The 19,188-nt window shown below is 47.9% G+C and overlaps 1 protein-coding gene and 1 pseudogene across 2 annotated transcripts; both read right to left on the reverse strand.

Moving 5' to 3' along the window:
- Window positions 1-1,421: 1,421 nt before the first annotated feature.
- Window positions 1,422-17,586, reverse strand: pmvk (phosphomevalonate kinase). Of its 2 annotated transcripts, XM_072276183.1 has the most exons (5): window positions 17,487-17,586; window positions 10,191-10,254; window positions 3,112-3,264; window positions 2,563-2,692; window positions 1,422-1,773 (listed from the first exon to the last, which is right to left on the reverse strand). In XM_072276183.1, the coding sequence occupies exons 1-5, from the start codon at window positions 17,573-17,575 to the stop codon at window positions 1,622-1,624; spliced, it is 588 nt and encodes a 195-aa protein (XP_072132284.1). In that variant the 5' UTR covers window positions 17,576-17,586; the 3' UTR covers window positions 1,422-1,621. The 2 variants fall into 2 exon arrangements, with proteins under 2 accessions (XP_072132284.1, XP_072132291.1); XM_072276190.1 differs by lacking the exon at window positions 10,191-10,254 and having other exon boundaries at window positions 17,487-17,535.
- On the reverse strand, window positions 13,594-13,743 carry LOC140194324 (U4 spliceosomal RNA; annotated as a pseudogene).
- Window positions 17,587-19,188: the final 1,602 nt, after the last annotated feature.

Raw genomic sequence — 19,188 nt, forward strand, 5'->3', positions numbered from 1 at the left:
GACATCGCCCCAGGTGGCGACCTGACCTCTCTCCCGATCTACATCTGTCACACAGATTCACATTACATACAAACAGACCCTTCAGCCCTACTCATCCATGCTGACCAAAGTGCCCATCTCATCTAGTCCCATTTACCTGCGTTTGGTCAATATCCCTCTACATCTTTCCTGCATGAATCTGCATATATTACATCTACCTGGTCACCCTTAGCGATCCTCCCTTGTGCTGATTCTTGGCCACGCACTTGTCCAACTGCCTTTTAAATATCATCATTGTACTTGCCTTGACCACTTCCTCTGGCACCTTGTTCCATATACAGTATGATCCACACTCTGGGCGAAACAGTTACCCCTCGGATTCCTATTAAACCTCTCCCCTTTCAGCTTACACCTATGCCTTCTAGCTCTGCGTTCCCCAGCAAAGACTATGTGCATTCACCCTAATCCCCTCACCATCTTGTACATCTCTACCAGGCCACCCCTCAGTATGCCATGCTCCAAGAAAAAAAACCTGCTGAACCTCTCTGTAACCTCCCCTGGCCCCTGAAAACCTTTGTGTCTCTGTAACCCTCTTAGCCCCACCACTCTGCAACCCCCTCCCCATCTCTGTAACCCCATCAGCTCATATACCCCTCCTAGTCTGCATAAACCCCTTCCCATCTCTGCAACTCCCTCTGGTCCCTATACTCCTCCCAATCTCTGTGAGCTCCTCTGGTCCTTACATCCCTCCCTGGGCCCTACATTTGTGATACACCCTCTCTCCCCTAAATCGCTCTGTGTAACCCTCTCTGGCCCCTACACCCTCCTTGTCTCTGTGATATCCCCCTACAACTACACACTTCACTGTTCCAGAGGCCCCTTCCTGCCCCGAGGCCCCTTCCTGCCCCTACACCCCTCCCTGTCTCTGTAACCCCCTCCAGCCCCTACACCCCTCCGTCTCTGTAACCCCTCCAGCCCCTACACCCCTCCCTGTCTCTGTAACCCCTCCAGCCCCTACACCCCTCCCTGTCTCTGTAACCCCTCCAGTCCCTACACCCCTCCGTCTCTGTAACCCCTCCAGTCCCTACACCCCTCCCTGTCTCTGTGACCTCCTCCAGCCCTACACCCCTCCGTCTCTGTAACCTCTCCAGTCCCTACACCCCTCTGTCTCTGTAACCCCTCCAGTCCCTACACCCCTCTGTCTCTGTAACCCCTCCAGTTCCTACACCCCTCCCTGTCTCTGTAACCCCTCCAGCCCCTACACCCCTCCGTCTCTATAACCCCCTCCAGTCCCTACACTCCTCCGTCTCTGTAACCCCCTCCGTCCCCTACACTCCTGTCTCTGTAACCCCTCCATCCCCTACACCCCCCCCTGTCTCTGTAACCCCTCCATTCCCTACACCCCTCCCTGTCTCTGTGACCCCCTCCAGCCCTACACCCCTCCCTGTCGTTGTGACCCCCTCCGGCCACCACAATTCTCTCGCATCTGATTCAGGCAACATCCCCTCACGTCTTTCCCACATATTTCACAGCTTTGGGGGCTCTCTCCTATCAGAGAGTGGCTCCCTCCGCACAGGCCACTGTGGGTGCAGCTCCATCAACGCCAGATACAACGGCGACGGGACGGCCTGGTCTCCTGCCCTCAGTGCCCTGCCTGGGCCAGACGGTTTCGGATAAACTCCAGCAGAGGCTGTAGCTGCGTCTCCAGCTCCTGGGACGTCCCGTCGTTGTTCAGGACCCAGTCCCAGTGGACCCCATTGTCCAGTCCACACTCCGATTCCCGGTCATCCACACCTGCCCAAGGTAGAAGGAGAGGGAGGTGAGAACTGGTAGGGGTCTTGTTGTCACCAGAGAATAATGATGTCAAACACCACCCACGGCTGGGGGGGGTTGGGGTGGGGGGAAGCAGAGAGGCTCAGGGAGAGGGGATTCTGGAGTTGAAGGCATGGCTGAGGAGGCAGTGCATTGGGAGGGCAGCCAGAGACAGAGAGGAGTGTAGGGGCCGCAGGGGTTAAAGAGACATGGAGGGGTGCAGGGATGAAGAAGGCGGATGTCCCAGAGATGAGGAGGGCAGCTGGAGTGGGTCACAGAGGCCGGGATGGGTGTACCAACTGGAGGGGGTTACAGAGATGGGAAGGGTTTCAGGCTGGAGGGGTTGCAAAGATGGAGGGGGTGTAGGGACTGAGGGAGTTACAGAGACAGGGAGGGATGTAGGGCTGGAAGGGATTATAGGGAATGGGAGGGGCGTAGGGCCAGAGGGCGTGGCAGAGACGGGGAGGGGCATAGGGCATGAGCTTTGATACACCCATATTTTAGATTTAAGAAGTACCAGCCATGTATTTTGAGAACAGTGACCCACTCCACATCCCAATCACTCACTGTAGAGACCCACTCACCAGAGACCCTCCCCACGTCCCACCCAGGGTGGGAAGATAGGATTAGGATCTCTTAAAACCAGCACTAACACCATGCCCTGAGTGCTCCCAAGTGTACAGCTGGTTCTCCAAAGAGCCAGGTGACTGGAGAGGATCTGAGCCCCGACCGTGAGTGGGAGTACGACATGGCCATGGTCTCCTCTTTTACCCGCGGTGAATGTCCAGCCCCTCTGTTGTCGTGTCTCTTGCGAGGCCACCACTCGCACCGCCTGCACAGTGCTGCCGTAGTGTGTCCGGAACCACTCCAGGTCCGAGTGCCGGCGGGCATCACTGATGATCTATGAGGAGAGAAGAGAGGCCGTGAGGGTCACTGTGGAGCGGGGCAGGGGGCAGTGTCCTAACACACCACAGCCACGCCGAATTCTGGAGGCTGTCATTTCTTGTGCAGCACTCCTTACACACATACATACACACGCCTGCATAAGCATGCACATAAATATACATGTACACGGACAGTCACATGTACCCACACAAGCAGAGTCCTTCTCACAGACATGTGTCTCTCTCACAGACTCATGCAAACACACAAAATCTGTCTCTCTCAACACACAATCCCTTTCCTCTCACACTGCCAGACAGAAAGATAGACACACACTAAATTATAGTTGCACTGCCACACAAAGCCTTTTACGCAGACACAAAGTGCCTCACCCAGTGGAACCCTCAGGGTTTGCAGATCAAGCGGAGGTTTCCTTACCCAGACAGGCGACTTCACGTCCCTTACAATTAAGCGACAGAAGTACCCTGGGTCTCGAACGCGCTGCTCCTCTCCCCAGCAGATCATCTCCGCTCGGTACCGCTCCTTGTACTCACTGGGGCCCAGTAACTGGTTGAGGTCCAATCCGTGTTCCTGAGTGAAGGACAGCGCGATGATAAATTGTGCAGCCACTCAAACAGGGGTTAGCATAATGGTACGACAGCGTCAGCGACCCCGGTTCAATTCCCACCACTGCCTGTAAAGACTTTGCAGTGTTCTCCCACATTCCGAAGATTTGCGGGTTGTAGGCGAATTGGTCGGCGCTGGCTTGCTGGGCTGGAAGGGCCTCAACCTCTAAATACAAATTTAAAAAACAAAAGAGGTTGGTTTGGTTTCATTACAACCCAGACAGCTGTCCTGAAGAGCAAAAGTCTTCTGAAATCACCATGGAACAACGTCCTGACTGTTTGAGGTCTCAGATGAAAGCCGATGTCTCTTCTGGTTGAGGTGCTTCATGAACAGCCCAGGAATGACAACAGCATAGCAGTTAGTACAAGCTTTACACCACTTGCTGCAAGATCAGCGTTCAACTCCCGCCACGGTCTGCAAGGGATTTGTACAGTCAGTTCCCCCTGTGGGTTTGCTCTAGGTGTTCCAGTTTCCCCCCACATCCCAAAGACGCACAGGTTAGGGTTAGTGAGTTGTGGGCACGCTATGCTGGCACTGGAAGCTCCTACTCTCCTTGTTCTGTTGATAATTAATAAGTCTGTTCGCATTTAAGTTTGACCATTAACATTTGGGCACGTGACCATTCTGCTCATGGCTGTTTGCACTATTGCCCTGTACGAGGGGTGGTTGAGAAGTTCGTGGCCTAAGGTAGATGGAATCAATTTTAGAAAACCTTGCACATTTATTTTTCAACATAGTCCCCTCCTACATGTACACACTTAGTCCAGTGGTCGTGGAGCAGACGGATCCCTTCTTTGTAGAAGTCGGCGTCTTGGACCTCCAGAAAGTGGTCTACAGCAGGGGTGATTGATAAGTTCGTGCCCTAAGGTACAAAGAGGTGAGTTATGCAGCTGTCAGTACATGCATGTGCATTTCAGCTCTGAGTGATTATGCAGAAAGTTTGAAGGTAATAACTCATGTCCTTCTACCTTAGGTCACGAACTTATCAATCACCCCTGCTGTGGACCACTTTCTGGAGGTCCAAGACACCGACTTCTACTAAGAAGGGATCTGTATGCACCACGACCACTGGACCAAGTGTGTAAATGTAGGAGGGGACTATGTTGAAAAACATATGTGCTAGGTTTTCTAAAATTGGCTCCTTCTACCTTAGGCCATAAACTTACCAATCACCCCTCGTAAATTGTTGGTTGCTATTGTGTTGACTGTTTTGGTATTGTCCTGTGTTCTATGCTTGGCACCGAACCACAATCAGTAAATTGTCCTGGTTGCTATTGTGTTGTCTGTTTTGTTGTTGTCCTGTGTTTTATGCTTGGCACCGAACCACGATCAGTTCTGGGATGTTTCACATACTTGAAATAAGGTGATTCGAATTCAGATTCTACCAACTGGCCTGCACAATCCTCACTAATTTGGTTTGACACAAATGATGCTTTTCACTGTATATTGCAATGTACATGTGACAAAGCTAATCTTTAACTAATCTGAATTAGGTGCCCCGCTGGCTAGAGTCAGAGTCAATTCAGGTGTAGAATTAGCATTTTTTCTGTAGTTTTCTTATATTTAAGACAATAGCGTCACTGAGACTGGCCAGTGTTGTTAAAGTTCAGCATTGTTAGATTGGGATGTAGAATTGTTATTGTTCTTGTAGTTTGAACGTTCCTATGCTTACTTGTATTTTTATATAATCAGCTATACGCATTTTCTAGCAATTAAAGTATAGCTGCTCCTACATTTTTCTAGAAACTTTTTTGCTTTCAGGCCACTCGAATCTGTCTATTTCACAGGTTAATCGTTATCACTGGTATTTGTGTCATCTCTGGTCTGAGCTTGAGACCTCTAACTAGTTTTCCCTTCATCTTTCTCTGTTTGATCATTGTTCTTGTAACTCTTAATAAAACTGCTAGCAATAACTTTTATGCCTTACTCTTGACTTCCAAAGAACCCCTGATGCAAAGCCTCAGGATGCAACAATTCCGAATTCTCCGATTTGGTGGTGCTTCTGCCCCGTGGATTATGAGGAATTAGTAAGTGTTTCAGGAACACTGCTCCCGTTTCTGTGAGCAGGGGTAGACACAGATCTCTGCTCCAGCAGCACAGGCAGATAGAATGAACAGACACAGTCTCTCTCCATTTGCAGACCACCCTTTGGTTGGAAAAGGAAGTTTCCCCAGGTCCCTGTTAAACCTGTGCCCTCTAGTTCATGGCTCCCCAACCCTGGATACAATTTGCACGAACCTCCCTCTCTTTTGCTCGCCCTGGAGTTTACAGACAATAGGTGCAGGAGTAGGCCATTCAGCCCTTCAAGCCAGCACCGCCATTCACTGTGATCATGGCTGATAATCCACCATCACTACCCAGTTCCTGCCTTATCCCCATAACCTTTGATTCCGCTATCTTTAAGAGCTCTATCCATCTCTTTCTTGAAAGCATCCAGAGACTTGGCCTCCACAGCCTTCCGGGGCAGAGCATTCCATATATCCACCACTCTCTGGGTGAAAAAGTTTTTCCTCAACTCTGTTCTAAATGGCCTACCCCTTATTCTTAAACTGTGGCCTCAGGTTCTGGACTCACCCATCAGCGGGAACATGCTTCCTGCCTCCAGCGTGTCCAATCCCTTAATAATCTTATATGTTTCAATAAGATCCCCTCTCAGCCTTCTAAATTCCAGAGTATACAAGCCCAGTCACTCCAATCTTTCGACATATGACAGTCCCATCATCCCGGGAATTAACCTTGTGAACCTACGCTGCACTCCCTCAATAGCAAGAATGTCCTTCCTCAAATTTGGAGACCAAAACTGCACACAGTACTCCAGGTGTGGTCTCACCAGAGCCCTGTACAGGTGCAGAAGGACCTCTTTGCTCTTATACTCAATTCTCCTTGTTATAAAGGCCAGCATGCCATTAGCTTTTTTCACTGCCTGCTGTACTTGCATGCTTGCTTTCAGTGACTGATGTACAAGAACACCTAGATCTCGTGCTTCCCCTTTTCCTAACTTGACTCTATTTAGATAATAATCTGCCTTCCCGTTCTTACCACCAAAGTGGATAACCTCACATTTATCCACATTAAACTGCATCTGCCATGCATCTACCCACTTACCCAGCCTGTCCAAGTCACCCTGCATTCTCATAACATCCCCCTCACATTTCACACTGCCACCCAGCTTTGTGTCATTGGCAAATTTGCTAATGTTACTTTTAATTCCCTCATCTAAATCATTAATATATATATTGCAAACAGCTGCGGTCCCAACACTGAACCCTGCAGTACCCCACTGGTCACCGCCTGCCATTCCGAAAGGGACCCGTTAATCGCTACTCTTTGTTTTCTGTCAGCCAGCCAATTTTCAATCCATGCCAGTACTCTGCCCCCAGTACCATGTGCCCTAATTTTGCCCACTAATCTCCAATGTGGGACTTTATCAAAGGCCTTCTGAAAGTCCAAGTACACTACATCCACTGGCTCTCTCTTGTCCATTTTCACAGTTACATCCTCAAAAAATTCGAGAAGATTAGTCAAGCACGATTTCCCCTTTGTAAATCCATGCTGACTCGGACCGATCCTGTTACTGTTATCCCGATGTGTCGTAATTTCATCTTTTATAATTGACTCCAGCATCTTTCCCACCACCAACGTCAGGCTAACCGGTCTATAATTCCCTGTTTTCTCTCTTCCTCCCTTCTTGAAGAGAGGGACAACATTAGCCACCCTCCAATCCACAGGAACTGATCTTGAATCTATAGGACATTGGAAAATGATTACCAATGTGTCCACGATTTCGAAAGCCACCTCCTTAAGTACCCTGGGATGCAGACCATCAGGTCCCGGGGACTTATCAGCCTTCAGACCCAACAGCCTATCCAACACCATTTCCTGCCTAATATAAATTTCCTTCAATTCATCCATTACTCTAGGTCCTTTGGCCACTACTATATCTGGGAGATTGTTTGTGTCTTCCCTAGTGAAGACAAATCCAAAGTACCTGTTCAACTCGCCTGCTATTTCCTTGTTCCCCATAATAAATTCACCCGCTTCTGTCTTCAAGGGCCCAATTTTGATCTTAACTATTTTTTTTTTCCTTTTCACATACCTAAAGAAGCTTTACTGTCCTCCTTTATATTCTTGGCTAGTTTACCTTCGTACCTCATTTTTTCTCCGCGTATTGCCTTTTTAGTTACCTTCTGTTGCTCTTTAAAAGTTTCCCAATCCTCCGGCTTCCCACTCGCCTTTGCTATGTTATACTTCTCCTTTATTTTTATACTGTCCATTACTTCCCTTGTCAGCCACGGCCTCCCCTTACTCCTCTTAGGATCTTTCTTCCTCTTTGGAATGAACTGATCCTGCATCTTCCGCATTATTCCCAGAAACACTTGCCATTGCTGTTCCACTGTCATCCCTGCTAGGGTAATGTTCCATTGAACTTTAGCCAGCTCCTCCCTCATAGCAGGGGGAGTGCGACTATTTCAATCACATTTCTCAACCACCATTGTGGTTACAAAAGGGTGGGCATTCTGTCTGACTGGTGTGGAGGCTCCAATGTGCAGGACAGAAAGAGGCTGCAGGCGGTTGTAAACTCAGCCCACTCCATTACAGGCACAACACCGTTTGGTACGGAGGCACCACTGCACAGGATTCAGGAAAACCCGCAGGGGGCTGTAAACTTAGCCAGCACCATCATGGACAGTAGCCTTTCCACCATCAAGGGCATCTTCAAGAGGTGTTGCTTCAAGAAGGCAGCATGCATCACCGGGGACCTTCACCACCTGGGGCGTGCCCTCTTCTCATTACTACCATCATGGATGAGGTACAGCAGCCAGAGGACACACACTCAACATCTTAGGAACAGCTTCTTCCCCTCTGCCGTCAGATTTCTGAACCCATGTACATCATCTTTTGTCTTTGCTCTCTTTTTGCACTACTTACTGACTCTTAAAATTTAAAATATAAATATTAAGTATATTATGATTATGTATGTGTTGCACAGTGTGGCGGGCGGCTGAGTGGTTAGGGCGTTGGGCTCATGATCTGAAGGTCGCTGGTTCGAGTCTCGGCCAAGGCAGCGTGTTGTGTCTTTGAGCAAGGCACTTAACCACACACTGCTCCAGTCCACCCAGATGAAAATGGGTACCGGCAAATGCTGGGGGTTAACCTCGCGATAGACTGGCATCCTATCCGGGGGGGACTCTCGTACTCTCAGTCGCTTCACACCACAGAAACCGGCATAAGCACCGGCCTGATGGGCCACAAGGCTCGTGACAGACTTTGACTTTTGATTGCACAGTAGTCATAGTCATACTTTATTGATCCCGGGGGAAATTGGTTTTTGTTGCAGTTGCTCCATAAATAATAAATAGTAATAGAACCATAAATAGTTAAATAGCAATATGTAAATTATGCCAGGAACTAAGTTCAGGACCAGCCTATTAGCTCAGGATGTCTGACCCTCCAAGGGAGGAGTCGTAAAGTTTGATGGCTGCTGCACCAAAACAACAAATTTCACAACATATGCCAGGGATTCTGACACTGCTTGCTATAGCAACTATAACTTCCAAGAAACTGCAGAGAGCTCAGCACATCACAGGAACCAGTTTCTCCTTCCATGGACTCGTCTACACATCTCACTGCCTCAGTAAAGCGGCCAGTACCTCACCCACCCCAGACAATCTCTCTTCTCCCATCGGGCAGAAGGTACAAACGCCTGAAAGCAAGCACCACCAGGCTCAAGGCCAGCTTCTGCCCCAGTGTTATCAGACTCTTGAAGGGACCTCCTGCATGATAAGATGGACTCTTGGCCTCACAATCTACCCCATTACGGTCTTGCACTTCATCATTTACCTGCGCTGCACTTTCTCTGTAGCTGTTATACTTTATTCTGCAGTCTGTTGTTTTACCTAATTCTGCCTCAATGCGCTGTGGAATGATCTGATCTGTGTGAACAGTGTGCAAGACAAGCTTTTCAGTATACACGTGACTATAATAAACTAATACTGATTTTATTATAAATTATTGAACAATCCCCCAGTACGACAAGATGGACTCTTGACCTCGTTATGATTTTGCACTTTATCGTCTATTTGATCTGCACTTTCTCTGTAGCTGCTATACTTTATTCCACATTGTTATTGTTTTACCCCTCAAGCACTGTGTGACGATCTGATCTGTATGAACAGAATGCAAGACAAACTTTTCACTGCACCTTGGCACGTGTAGCAAATAGTAAAGATTGTGTAGATGTTAGCACAATGTTTTCGGGTACGGGCGACCCTGGTTCAGTTCCTGCCGCAGCTAGTAAGGAGTTTGCATGACCCCCCCCAGTCTAAAGACACATCATTTGGTAGGTTAGCTAGTCACTCTAAACTGTATTAGGCTAGGATTAAACTGGGGAATTGCTGTGCCTTACAGTTCGAAAGGCCGGAAGGGCCTTCTCCCACTGTATCTCAATAAAATAAACAAACAAACCAATACCAATAGTTACCATAAATAACAAAGTCAATAACGAGGTAGTGATTGGACAATTCAGAAATCTGATGGTGGAGGGGAAGAAGCTGCTCCTGAATTGTTGGGTGTGGGTCTTCAGACTCCTGTACCTCCTCCCGGATGGTGGTGATGAAAGGAGGGCACATTCTGGGCTGGTGAGAGCCTGGAGTGGTAGATGCCAGCTTCTTGAGGCACCACCTCTTGAAGATGCCCTCGACTGCCCAGCTTAAGAGTTAAAAAGACTACTGAGCCAGGAGGGCTTCTAAACAGTTGGGGGTCAGATCATCGGAGTGGCTGAGCAAGGTGAAGGCGTGGAGAAGATGGAGGCATTAATTTGAAAGATAGAGACAAGAGAGTGAAAATGCAAAACCCTCCGCCCCGCTCTCGGTGAAGCCTTACGTGCCTACCTTGGCATACTGCTCCTTAATGGGAGCCGATAGTCTCAGAATGGTACAGTTCTCAGCACCCAACCTACACAAAGCACAGAGAGGGATATTTACTACACTACTACACTTAATAACACACACACACACACACACACACACACACACACATCAATAACAGCAGCGAACTGCAAACACAATAACTTGCCCACAGTAGGCACAAGGAGGCGTGATGTTTCCTCGGGAGGTGGGGGGGAGGAATCAAGTGTATACTGGCTGAAAACAAGCAAGGTTAAATGAGACACAAGAGATTCTGCAGATGCTGGGAATCTTGAACAATGCACACCAAGTGCTGGGGGAACTCAAAGTCATGCAGCATCTACAAGTAAACATCTGTTGGTTTAGGCTATCTTTCACTCGGGCAAGAGAGGGGCGAGGTAGGGGGCTGCCAAAGCAGGGAGGGAGGGGACAGGGGCGGGAGAAGGTCGGGGGCCAGTGGAATAGAGCGTATATGCCCAAAGAAGACCGCGTACTAGGAGAAGAACTTCGGCGACATTTGGAATCACTGCTTCATAACTTGGAGTCGTCCCGCTGGGGTGAAGGACTATTTGTCCTCTCACAATTTAACATACTCCTCTCAGGCTAGCTGTCGCCCTCCGACACATAACATGGACACAGTGAGCATGTTTCTGTCCTCTATGAATCTTAACAGGCCACTGGATTGGCAGAAAGACCCCCTGTCTCACTATATCCATCAGGGAAGGAAGCATCGCAGTTAGCACAGTGCCAGCCTTCAGAAGATCGGGGTTCAATTCCCGCTAATGTCTGTAAGGAGTTTGTACGCTCTCCCCGTGACTGCGTGGGTTTCCTCCGGGTGCTCTGTGTTCCTTCCACATGGGTTAGGGTTAGTGGGCCGTGGGCATGCTACCTTGGTGCCAGAAGCATGGTGACACTTGCGGGCTGTCTCCAGCACAAGCCCAAATGCAAGCGGAACATTTCAGTGTATGTTTCAATGAATATGTGACAAATAAATCTGGCTTTTATAAAGTACTGTTGTCCATAGCAAGCCACCCAGGCTCTAAAATTTTACTTGCTGATTCTGAAGAAATAAATAAGAATTTTTTTTTAAATAGCCTAGATTCAAACATTAAATAAAGTTTTCCATAGTCAAATGATGAAAGAGGTTGCCTTTGTTTAGGGCACTATTCCTATAATTGGTGTGCTGTGAAGATCACGCCCGTGGTATCTGTAGTTGGGCAGAAACCACACCGTGACTCGGGGAGTACTTCTTCAGACAGTGAAAGAGTCGGTTGACAAGGATACTTGCAAGTAGGTTGCCTGCTGATGGTAGGGCAGAGATGCCTCGGTACCGCCTCCCTTTCTATAACAAGACCGATTTAAGTACCTTCTCCATTGAATTGACGTTTCTGCAGACATCTTCCACAGATTACAAAATGCTGGAAGAACTCAGGAGGTCATGCAGCATCTGTGGGAGAGGGGGAATTTCTCCCGCAGATGCTGCTTGACTCGCTGAGCTCTTCCAGTGGATAGTTTGTTGCTTCCGATTCCAGAATCGGTCGTCCTTTGTGCCCCTCTTTTACAACATGGGTGAGTCGGGACAAAGGGTCTGTTTCCGTGCTGTATGACTCCACAATCAACACAAAATGCTGGAGGAACTCAGCATATGATCAGCCCTTCCACCCAAAAGCAAATCAAAAACACCCAAACACGAATCCCTGCTACTGAATGTCCATATCACTCCATCTTCCTCACATTCATCTGCCTATCTAATCCCTTCTTAAAAGCCTCTAACGTATTTGCTTTCACCACCACACCAGGCATCCACCCAAGTAAAAAAACTTACTCCTCACATCCCCTTTGAACCTACCCCCTTTCACCTTAGACATTTCTACCCCGGGAGGCAGAAATTCCTTGTCCACGCTGTCTGTGCCTCTCATAATCTACTTCCCTCAGCCTCCACAGCTCCAAAGAAAACAATCCAAATTTGTCCCTCTAAACCAGGCAGCATCCTGGCAAAACCTCTTCTGCACCCTCTCCAAAGCCTCAACATCCTTCCTATAGTGGAGCAACCAGAATACGGGCCAGGCAGCATCTACAAAGGGGAATAAATAGCTGACATTTCAGGCTGAGACCCTTCTTCAGTACTTGTGCTCTGCCCGCGCAAAAAAGTAGGATCTCCTTGGTGGCAAACCATTTCAATTTAATTTTCCATTCTGACGCGTCTGTCTTCTACTGCCACGATGAGTCCACACTCATGTTGGAGGAGCAACATCTCATATTCCATCTGGATAGCCTCCAACCTGATGGCATGTACATCAACTTCCAGTAATTACGCCCCTTCTCTCTTTTCCCACTCTCCATTCTGGTTACTCTGTCACCCCCTCTCTCCAACACCTTATTTCTTGTTTCTGTCCTCTTCATTTCCAGTTCTGATGAAGGGACTCGGCCAAGACATCGACTGCTGGAGGAACACAACGGGTCAACAGCATCTGTGGGAAGATTTGGATTGAAATGCTGACAACTCCTTTCTTGCCGCAGAGGCAGGAAGATTGTTTCCATTACTAGGTGAGACTAGACCTAGGGACAAAGCTTCACGATTCAGGGAATAGATTTAAGACAGATGAGGAGAAACTGCTCCCCCCACCCCCCCAGCGAGTATTGAACCTTAGAATTCTGCCCAGGGAAGAAGTAGAAGCTACCTCATTAAACACATTTTAAGACACAGTTAGAAAGAGTTTTGCACTGTAGGGGAAATGAGGTTTATTGGGGAAGAGGCAGATAGGAAGGTCGAGATGAGTTCATGGCCAGATCAGCCATGGTCTTAGTTGAATGGAGAAGGCAGCCTGACGAGCTAGATGGCTAACTCCTGTCTCTTATGTCCTTAGTTGCTCCAGATCCCAACACCTGCAGCCTACTGAATCTCCAGCATGGAAGTTAAAGTGCTTTGGTCTTGGTAATTATGGGCACATGCACCAAGATAGATTGGCTACCAGGATTCTTGTACCTCCCAGCAGCAGCTCCCTCCTGTCCCTCATCACTCCATCTGCCTCTCAGCGGTAGGGGCAGAGCACTACGAGGAGGTTTCCTGCAGGTTGGCAGCGCTTGTTTGAAAGGAGAGCTTTGCAGGTGGCCGGTGTCATTCCAGCAGCCCGATCCGTGGCGGGAGCAGCGCGGAGAGGAGTAAACAAAGGTCCAGAGGGGACAAGCGGAGCAGCCATTGTTGGGAGTGGGCCAGTGGTGAGAGAGCAGGACTATCAGGCTTTGGCTCAAAGGAGGTTTCAACTCAGAGAGGTGTTGGCTCTGGGCAAGTTTCTGTTAAGTTTCCCTTTTTTCTTACTGTGTCAGGGGTACTTAGTGCAGTTTGAATGGCTGTTGTGTGTTCTTCATGCCAGATGCTGGGGCCCTGGGAGACCCAGAGTCTCCCAGGCAACTACGTCTGCGTGAAGCGCATCCGGCTGCAGCTCCTCGAAGACAGTGTTAGGGAAAAATTTTCAATAAGCAATCACTGCGCCTTGGGTAAACCTCATCGGCTATGATACTGCCACTGCGCAAAGGGATCTGGAGTAGCAGCTAGATGACTTTCAGCTTCTATGGGAGAGTCAGGAGATCATCGATCAAAGTCACAGGGAAGCAGTCACCCCTGAGTTGCAGGAGGCAGGTAGCTGGGTGACTGACAGGAGAAGAAATGGGACAGTGAATAGGCAGTTAGTGCAGAGCACCCCTGTGACCATTCCTCTCAATAATAAATATACTGTTTTGGACACAGTTGTGGGGGATGACCTCCCAGGGGAATGCCACAGAGACCATGTAACTGGCACTGAGTATGGGTCTGCGGTGCGGAAGAGCGAGAAGACAAGAACAGTAGTGATGAGGGACTTAATAGTCAGGGGAACAGACAGGACATTCTGTGGATGTGAACGAGACACCCGGACGGTATGTTGCCTCCTAGGTGCCAGGGTCACAGACGTCTCAGATTGAGTCTCGCATTCTGGAGGGAAAGGGACAGCAGCCAGATGTACCAATGACATAGGAAAGAAAAGCACAGAGGCCCCGAAGAGAGAATTTAGAGAGCAGTAGAAAAGAGGAGAGAGAAGTCGGACCTCCAAGGTAGTGATTTCTGGATTGCTACCTGTGCAACATGCCAGTGAGGGTAGAAACAGGATGATCTGACAGATAAATGTGTGGCTGAGAAGCTGGTGCAGGGGAAAGGGCTTCAGGTTCTTTGATCATTGGGATCTCTTCTGGGGGAAGTATCACCTGTTCAAAAGTGACGGGTTGCACCTGAACCCGAGGGGGACCAATATTCTCACGAACAGGTTTGTCAGAGCGGGTGGGGAGGATTTAAGCTAATTTGGCAAGGGGGTCAGGATAGGACAAATGGTAAAAAACCAAAGACAGTGACAGTGTGCAGACTGTCAGGAAGGGCAGGCAGGTGTAGGACAAAATTGCAGTCAGCAGGGTGAGTATCAGTGCACTAGGGATGCAGAATCAAAAGGAGTAGCAAATACAGTACTCAAAGTGTAATATCTCAATGAAATAAGGAGGGTGATCTTGTTGCACTTTTACAGATTATCAGGTGTGATGCTGTGGCCATCACAGAATGGTGGCTGAAGGATGGTTATAGTTGGGAGCTGAATGTCCAAGGTTACACGTTGCATCAGAGGTATAGGAAGGTAGGCATGGCTTTGCTGGTAAAGAACTGCATCAAATCATTCGAAAGATGTGATATGGGATTGGAAGATGTTGAATCCTTGTGGGTTGAGCTAAGAACCTGCAACAGTTATATACAAGCCTCCAAACAATAGCTGAGATGTGGACTACAGATTACAATAGGAAATAGAAGAGGCATGTCAAAAGAACAATGTCATGATAGTCATGGGAGATTTTAACATGCAGGTCAATTGGGAAAATCAGGTTAGTAATGGATCTTAAGAGCGTGAATTTGTTGGATGCTCGTGAGATGGCTTTTTATAGCAGATTGTCGTTGAACCTACTAGGGGATCACCTATAATAGATTGGGTGTTATGTAATGAACCAGAGGCAATTAAGAAGCTTAAGGTACAGTAACCCTTAGGAGCTAGCGATCACAATATGACAAAATTCAACTTGAGATTTGATAGGGAAAAAGTCTGACGCAGCTGTATTTCAGTGAAGTAAAGGAAATTACAGAGGTATGAGAGAAGAGTTGGCCAAAGTAAATTGGAAGGAGATGCTGGCAGGGATGACAGCAGAGCAGCAATGGCTTAAGTTTCTGGGAAAAATGAGGAAGATGAAGGATAGATGTACAGTACTCCAAAAACAAAGAAATACTCAAATGGCAAAATACTACAACCATGGCTGACAAAGGAAGTCAAGCTAATGTTAAAGCAAAAGGGAGGGCATACAGCAAAACGAAAATTAGCAGGAAGGTCGAGGATTGGAAAGCCTTTCGAAACCGACAGAAAGCAACTAAAAGAATCATTGAGAGGGAGTTGAACTATGAAAGCAAGCTAGCAAACAATATAAAGGTGGATAGAAAAAACTTTTTCAAGTATATAAAAAAATAAACAAGAGATGAGAGTGGATATAGGACCACTAGGAAACATGGCCAGAGAAATTACAGGTGACAAGGAGATGGCAGATGAACTAATTGAGTATTTTGCATCAGTCTTCACGGTGGAAGACACTAGCAGTGTGCTAGGTGTTGATGGGTGTGAGGGTAGGGAAGTGCATGCAGTTACTATCACAAGGGAGAAGGTGCTCAGGAAGTTGAAAGATCTAAGGGTACACAAGTCACCCAGACCAGATGAAGTGCACCCTAGGGTAGCGGTAGAGACTGTGGAGGCATTAGAGATGGTCTTTCAAGAATCATTGGCCTCTGGCATGGTTCCGGAGGACTGGGAAATTGCAAATGTCACTCCACTCTTTAAGAAAGGAGGGAGGCAGCAGAAAGGAAATTATAGACCAGTTAGACTGACCTCAGTGGTTGGGAAGATGTTGGGAGTCAGTTGTTAAGGATGAGGTTATGGAGCACTTGGTGACATGGGCCATGATAGGACAATGTCAGTATGGTTTCCTCAAGGGAAAAATCTTGCCTGACAAACCTGTTAGGAGTTCTTTGAGGAGACAAGTAGAATAAAGGGGATGTTGGATATCTGGACTTTCAGAAGGCCTTTGACAAGGTGTCACACATGAGGCTGCTTACCAAGTTAAGAGCCCATGGTATCACAGGAAAGTTACTGACATGGTTAGAGCATTGGCTGATTGGTAGGAGATAGGAGAAGGATCCTTTTCTGGTTGGCTGCCACTGACTAGTGGTGTTCCGCAGGGGTCGGTGTTGGGACTGCTTCTTCTTACGCTGTATATCAATGATTTAGATGTTGGAATAGTCGGCTTTGTTCCTAAGTTTGCAGATGATACAAAGATTGGTGGAGAGGGAGGTAGTGTTGAGGAAACAAGAAGGCTGCAGAAGGACTTAAACAGATTAGCAGAATGGGCAAGGAAGTGGCAAATGAAATTCAATATTGGAAACTGCATGGTCATGCACTTTGGTAGTAGAAATAAATGTGCAGACTATTTTCTAAATGGGAAGAAAAACCAAAACTCTGAGATGCAAAGAGATTTGGGAGTCCTCGTGCAAAACACACTAAAGGTTAACTTGCAGGTCGAGTCGGTGGTGAGGAAGGCAAATGCAATGGATGTTTCCCGTTGTTGGGGAGTCTAGGACAAGAGCCTCAGGACAGAGGAGCATCTATTTAAAACAGAATTGCAAAGAAATGTCTTTAGCTAGAGAGTGGCGAATTTGTGGAATTTATTGCCACAGTCATCTGTGGAGGCCAGGTCGATGGGTGTATTTAAGCCAGAGATTGATAGGTTCTTGATTGGCCAGAACAACAAAGGTTACGGGGAGAAGGCCAAGGAATGTAGCTGGGGTAGGGGAAAAGAAAGATTAGCCATGATTGAATGGCCGAGCAGACTCGACGGGCCAAATGGCAAAGTTCTGCTCCATTGTCTTACAGTCTACGGTCTATCCATATTTGTTTTCACCCTGCATCTGTCATCCACCTATCAATGCCTCCCAACTCTGGCCCAGGTACAGCTTACATCTTGCACCCCTCCCTCAGTCTAGCACGTCTCGCCATCCCCTTCTTTTCTTTATTACTAACCACCTTCACCCCACCCCACCTCCCTTGGACATTCACCCCCACCCCAACCTCGGCGTTACTCGAGACTGATGCCCGGCTCGCACTGCGGGGGCGGCCGGTGCCGGTGCCGGGCCGGGCCGGGCCGACAGCTGCCAATGCCGCTCGCCCCGCTGACCTGCTCTGGATGGAGTCGGTGACAAAATCCTTGCCCGACTTTCGCTTCCCGCTGAAGAGCAGCACCAGCGCCGGCGCCGGCGCCGTCATCGCGGACTGGGACCCCGGCACCTCGTCCCAGGGAGGGTGTGACTGATGAGCACCTCACCACCGGCTCCCAACTCTGAAGTCTCTCCGCACAATTCCCAGCTTATACTCAATACGTAGGGGATAAACAACCAGAGACGTGGAGAGTTAGCGGCCAGACCCGGGGTCAGAGTCCGAAACGTTCATCTGAAAAATCAATTCATCCCTTTTCTCCCGGTGGTACAGTCCGCAGTGATGAGTCCACCGCTAAATGATCCGGGCAACTCATCTGCTGGAGGGGCGTAATATTCGTTCCGCTTGTGCCATTGCGTTGTGCAGCACGGGAAAGGGCCGTGTCCATGTCAGCAAAATTAATATTCAAACTTAATCCCATTCCCAAACTCTCAGTCTATATCTCTCTAAATTCTTCTTCTTAACACATATACCCCTTCATGTAGATCTTGAATGTATCTAAATTTATATTAAATGCTGTGAGCAGTGCTAAAATATGGAAATAGTTTGGTGTTCATTCGAAGATACTGTGTTTTTTAAATTTTCACCTCCTCTTTGAAAATCGTCGTCGTCGTGGCTATCCCTCGAGGTCAAGGATGATAGTCTTCGTTCTGAAGAAGTGGCCCACAGAGTGAAGACGCCTGTGCGTGTATTTGTTTAACGTGTACCTGATGTTGCACTCCAAGAAGCACACGGTACTTCACAAATCAACCAACTGATTCCAACGGCATGGAGACCATGACGATTGGAGCTGATGGATTTGTTGCAGCCTTCACAGCTGTTGAGTTCGAAGTAACTTTGTCCGCCTGTTCCACCGCTGAGGTCTTGGTTGGATTGTTCTTTGTCAGGGACCTCACCCTCGACCTTACCGCCATGGGTGACCCTACCAGGAGCATAGCTCCAGACGGCATCACTCTCGGGATCACAGGACCACACAAGCTTCTCCACCACGACGAGGTGACAATCCACGGAGAAGATAAGATCTTAATATATGTAGTACAATCTAAAAGCTGTCTTATTGTCATAAGATAGATGAGCACTTTGCTCTGTAATGGACTTAATGATGTTTTTGTTCTAATAGAGTTCTTCTTGCACAATCTTGTAGTATTTATGCTTTTCTTGTGATGTGTGCCTGTGCATGCATGGGATTGCGCATCTGACAATAAATTTGACTCTTGACTCTTTTTCTGAGATAATTGGGCATTGCTGTTTGTGGAAGCTTTTAATGCATGCATTGGCTACAACATTTCCATCACACAACTACGACTGCTCTCCACTAGTGTCCAGTTGTCTGCAAACACGCTATAAAAAGGCAAGGGGTGGTATTGGAATCAGGTTTATTATCACTGACTTACAATGTTCCCACTAACTTTTTTAACAGCTGCATGGACCAACCATTGCTCTGAGCAGGAAATTTTATATGGCCTAAGAACTGTGTGGCACTTTAATAAAACACAACATAAAAGAAATTTCCAGCTGTATGGCAACATGTGAGTAAGGGAGCATTTCAGCTACAGTGTAGTCGTGTAGCTTAGAGGAAACAGTGCCGACATATATTGTGTTTTTGTGGCAGCAGTACAGACCAAGACATAAAAATTACTATAATAATAGAATAATAAATGCAC

The sequence above is a fragment of the Mobula birostris genome, chromosome 2, assembly GCF_030028105.1.
Source record: "Mobula birostris isolate sMobBir1 chromosome 2, sMobBir1.hap1, whole genome shotgun sequence".
NCBI lineage: Eukaryota > Metazoa > Chordata > Chondrichthyes > Myliobatiformes > Myliobatidae > Mobula > Mobula birostris.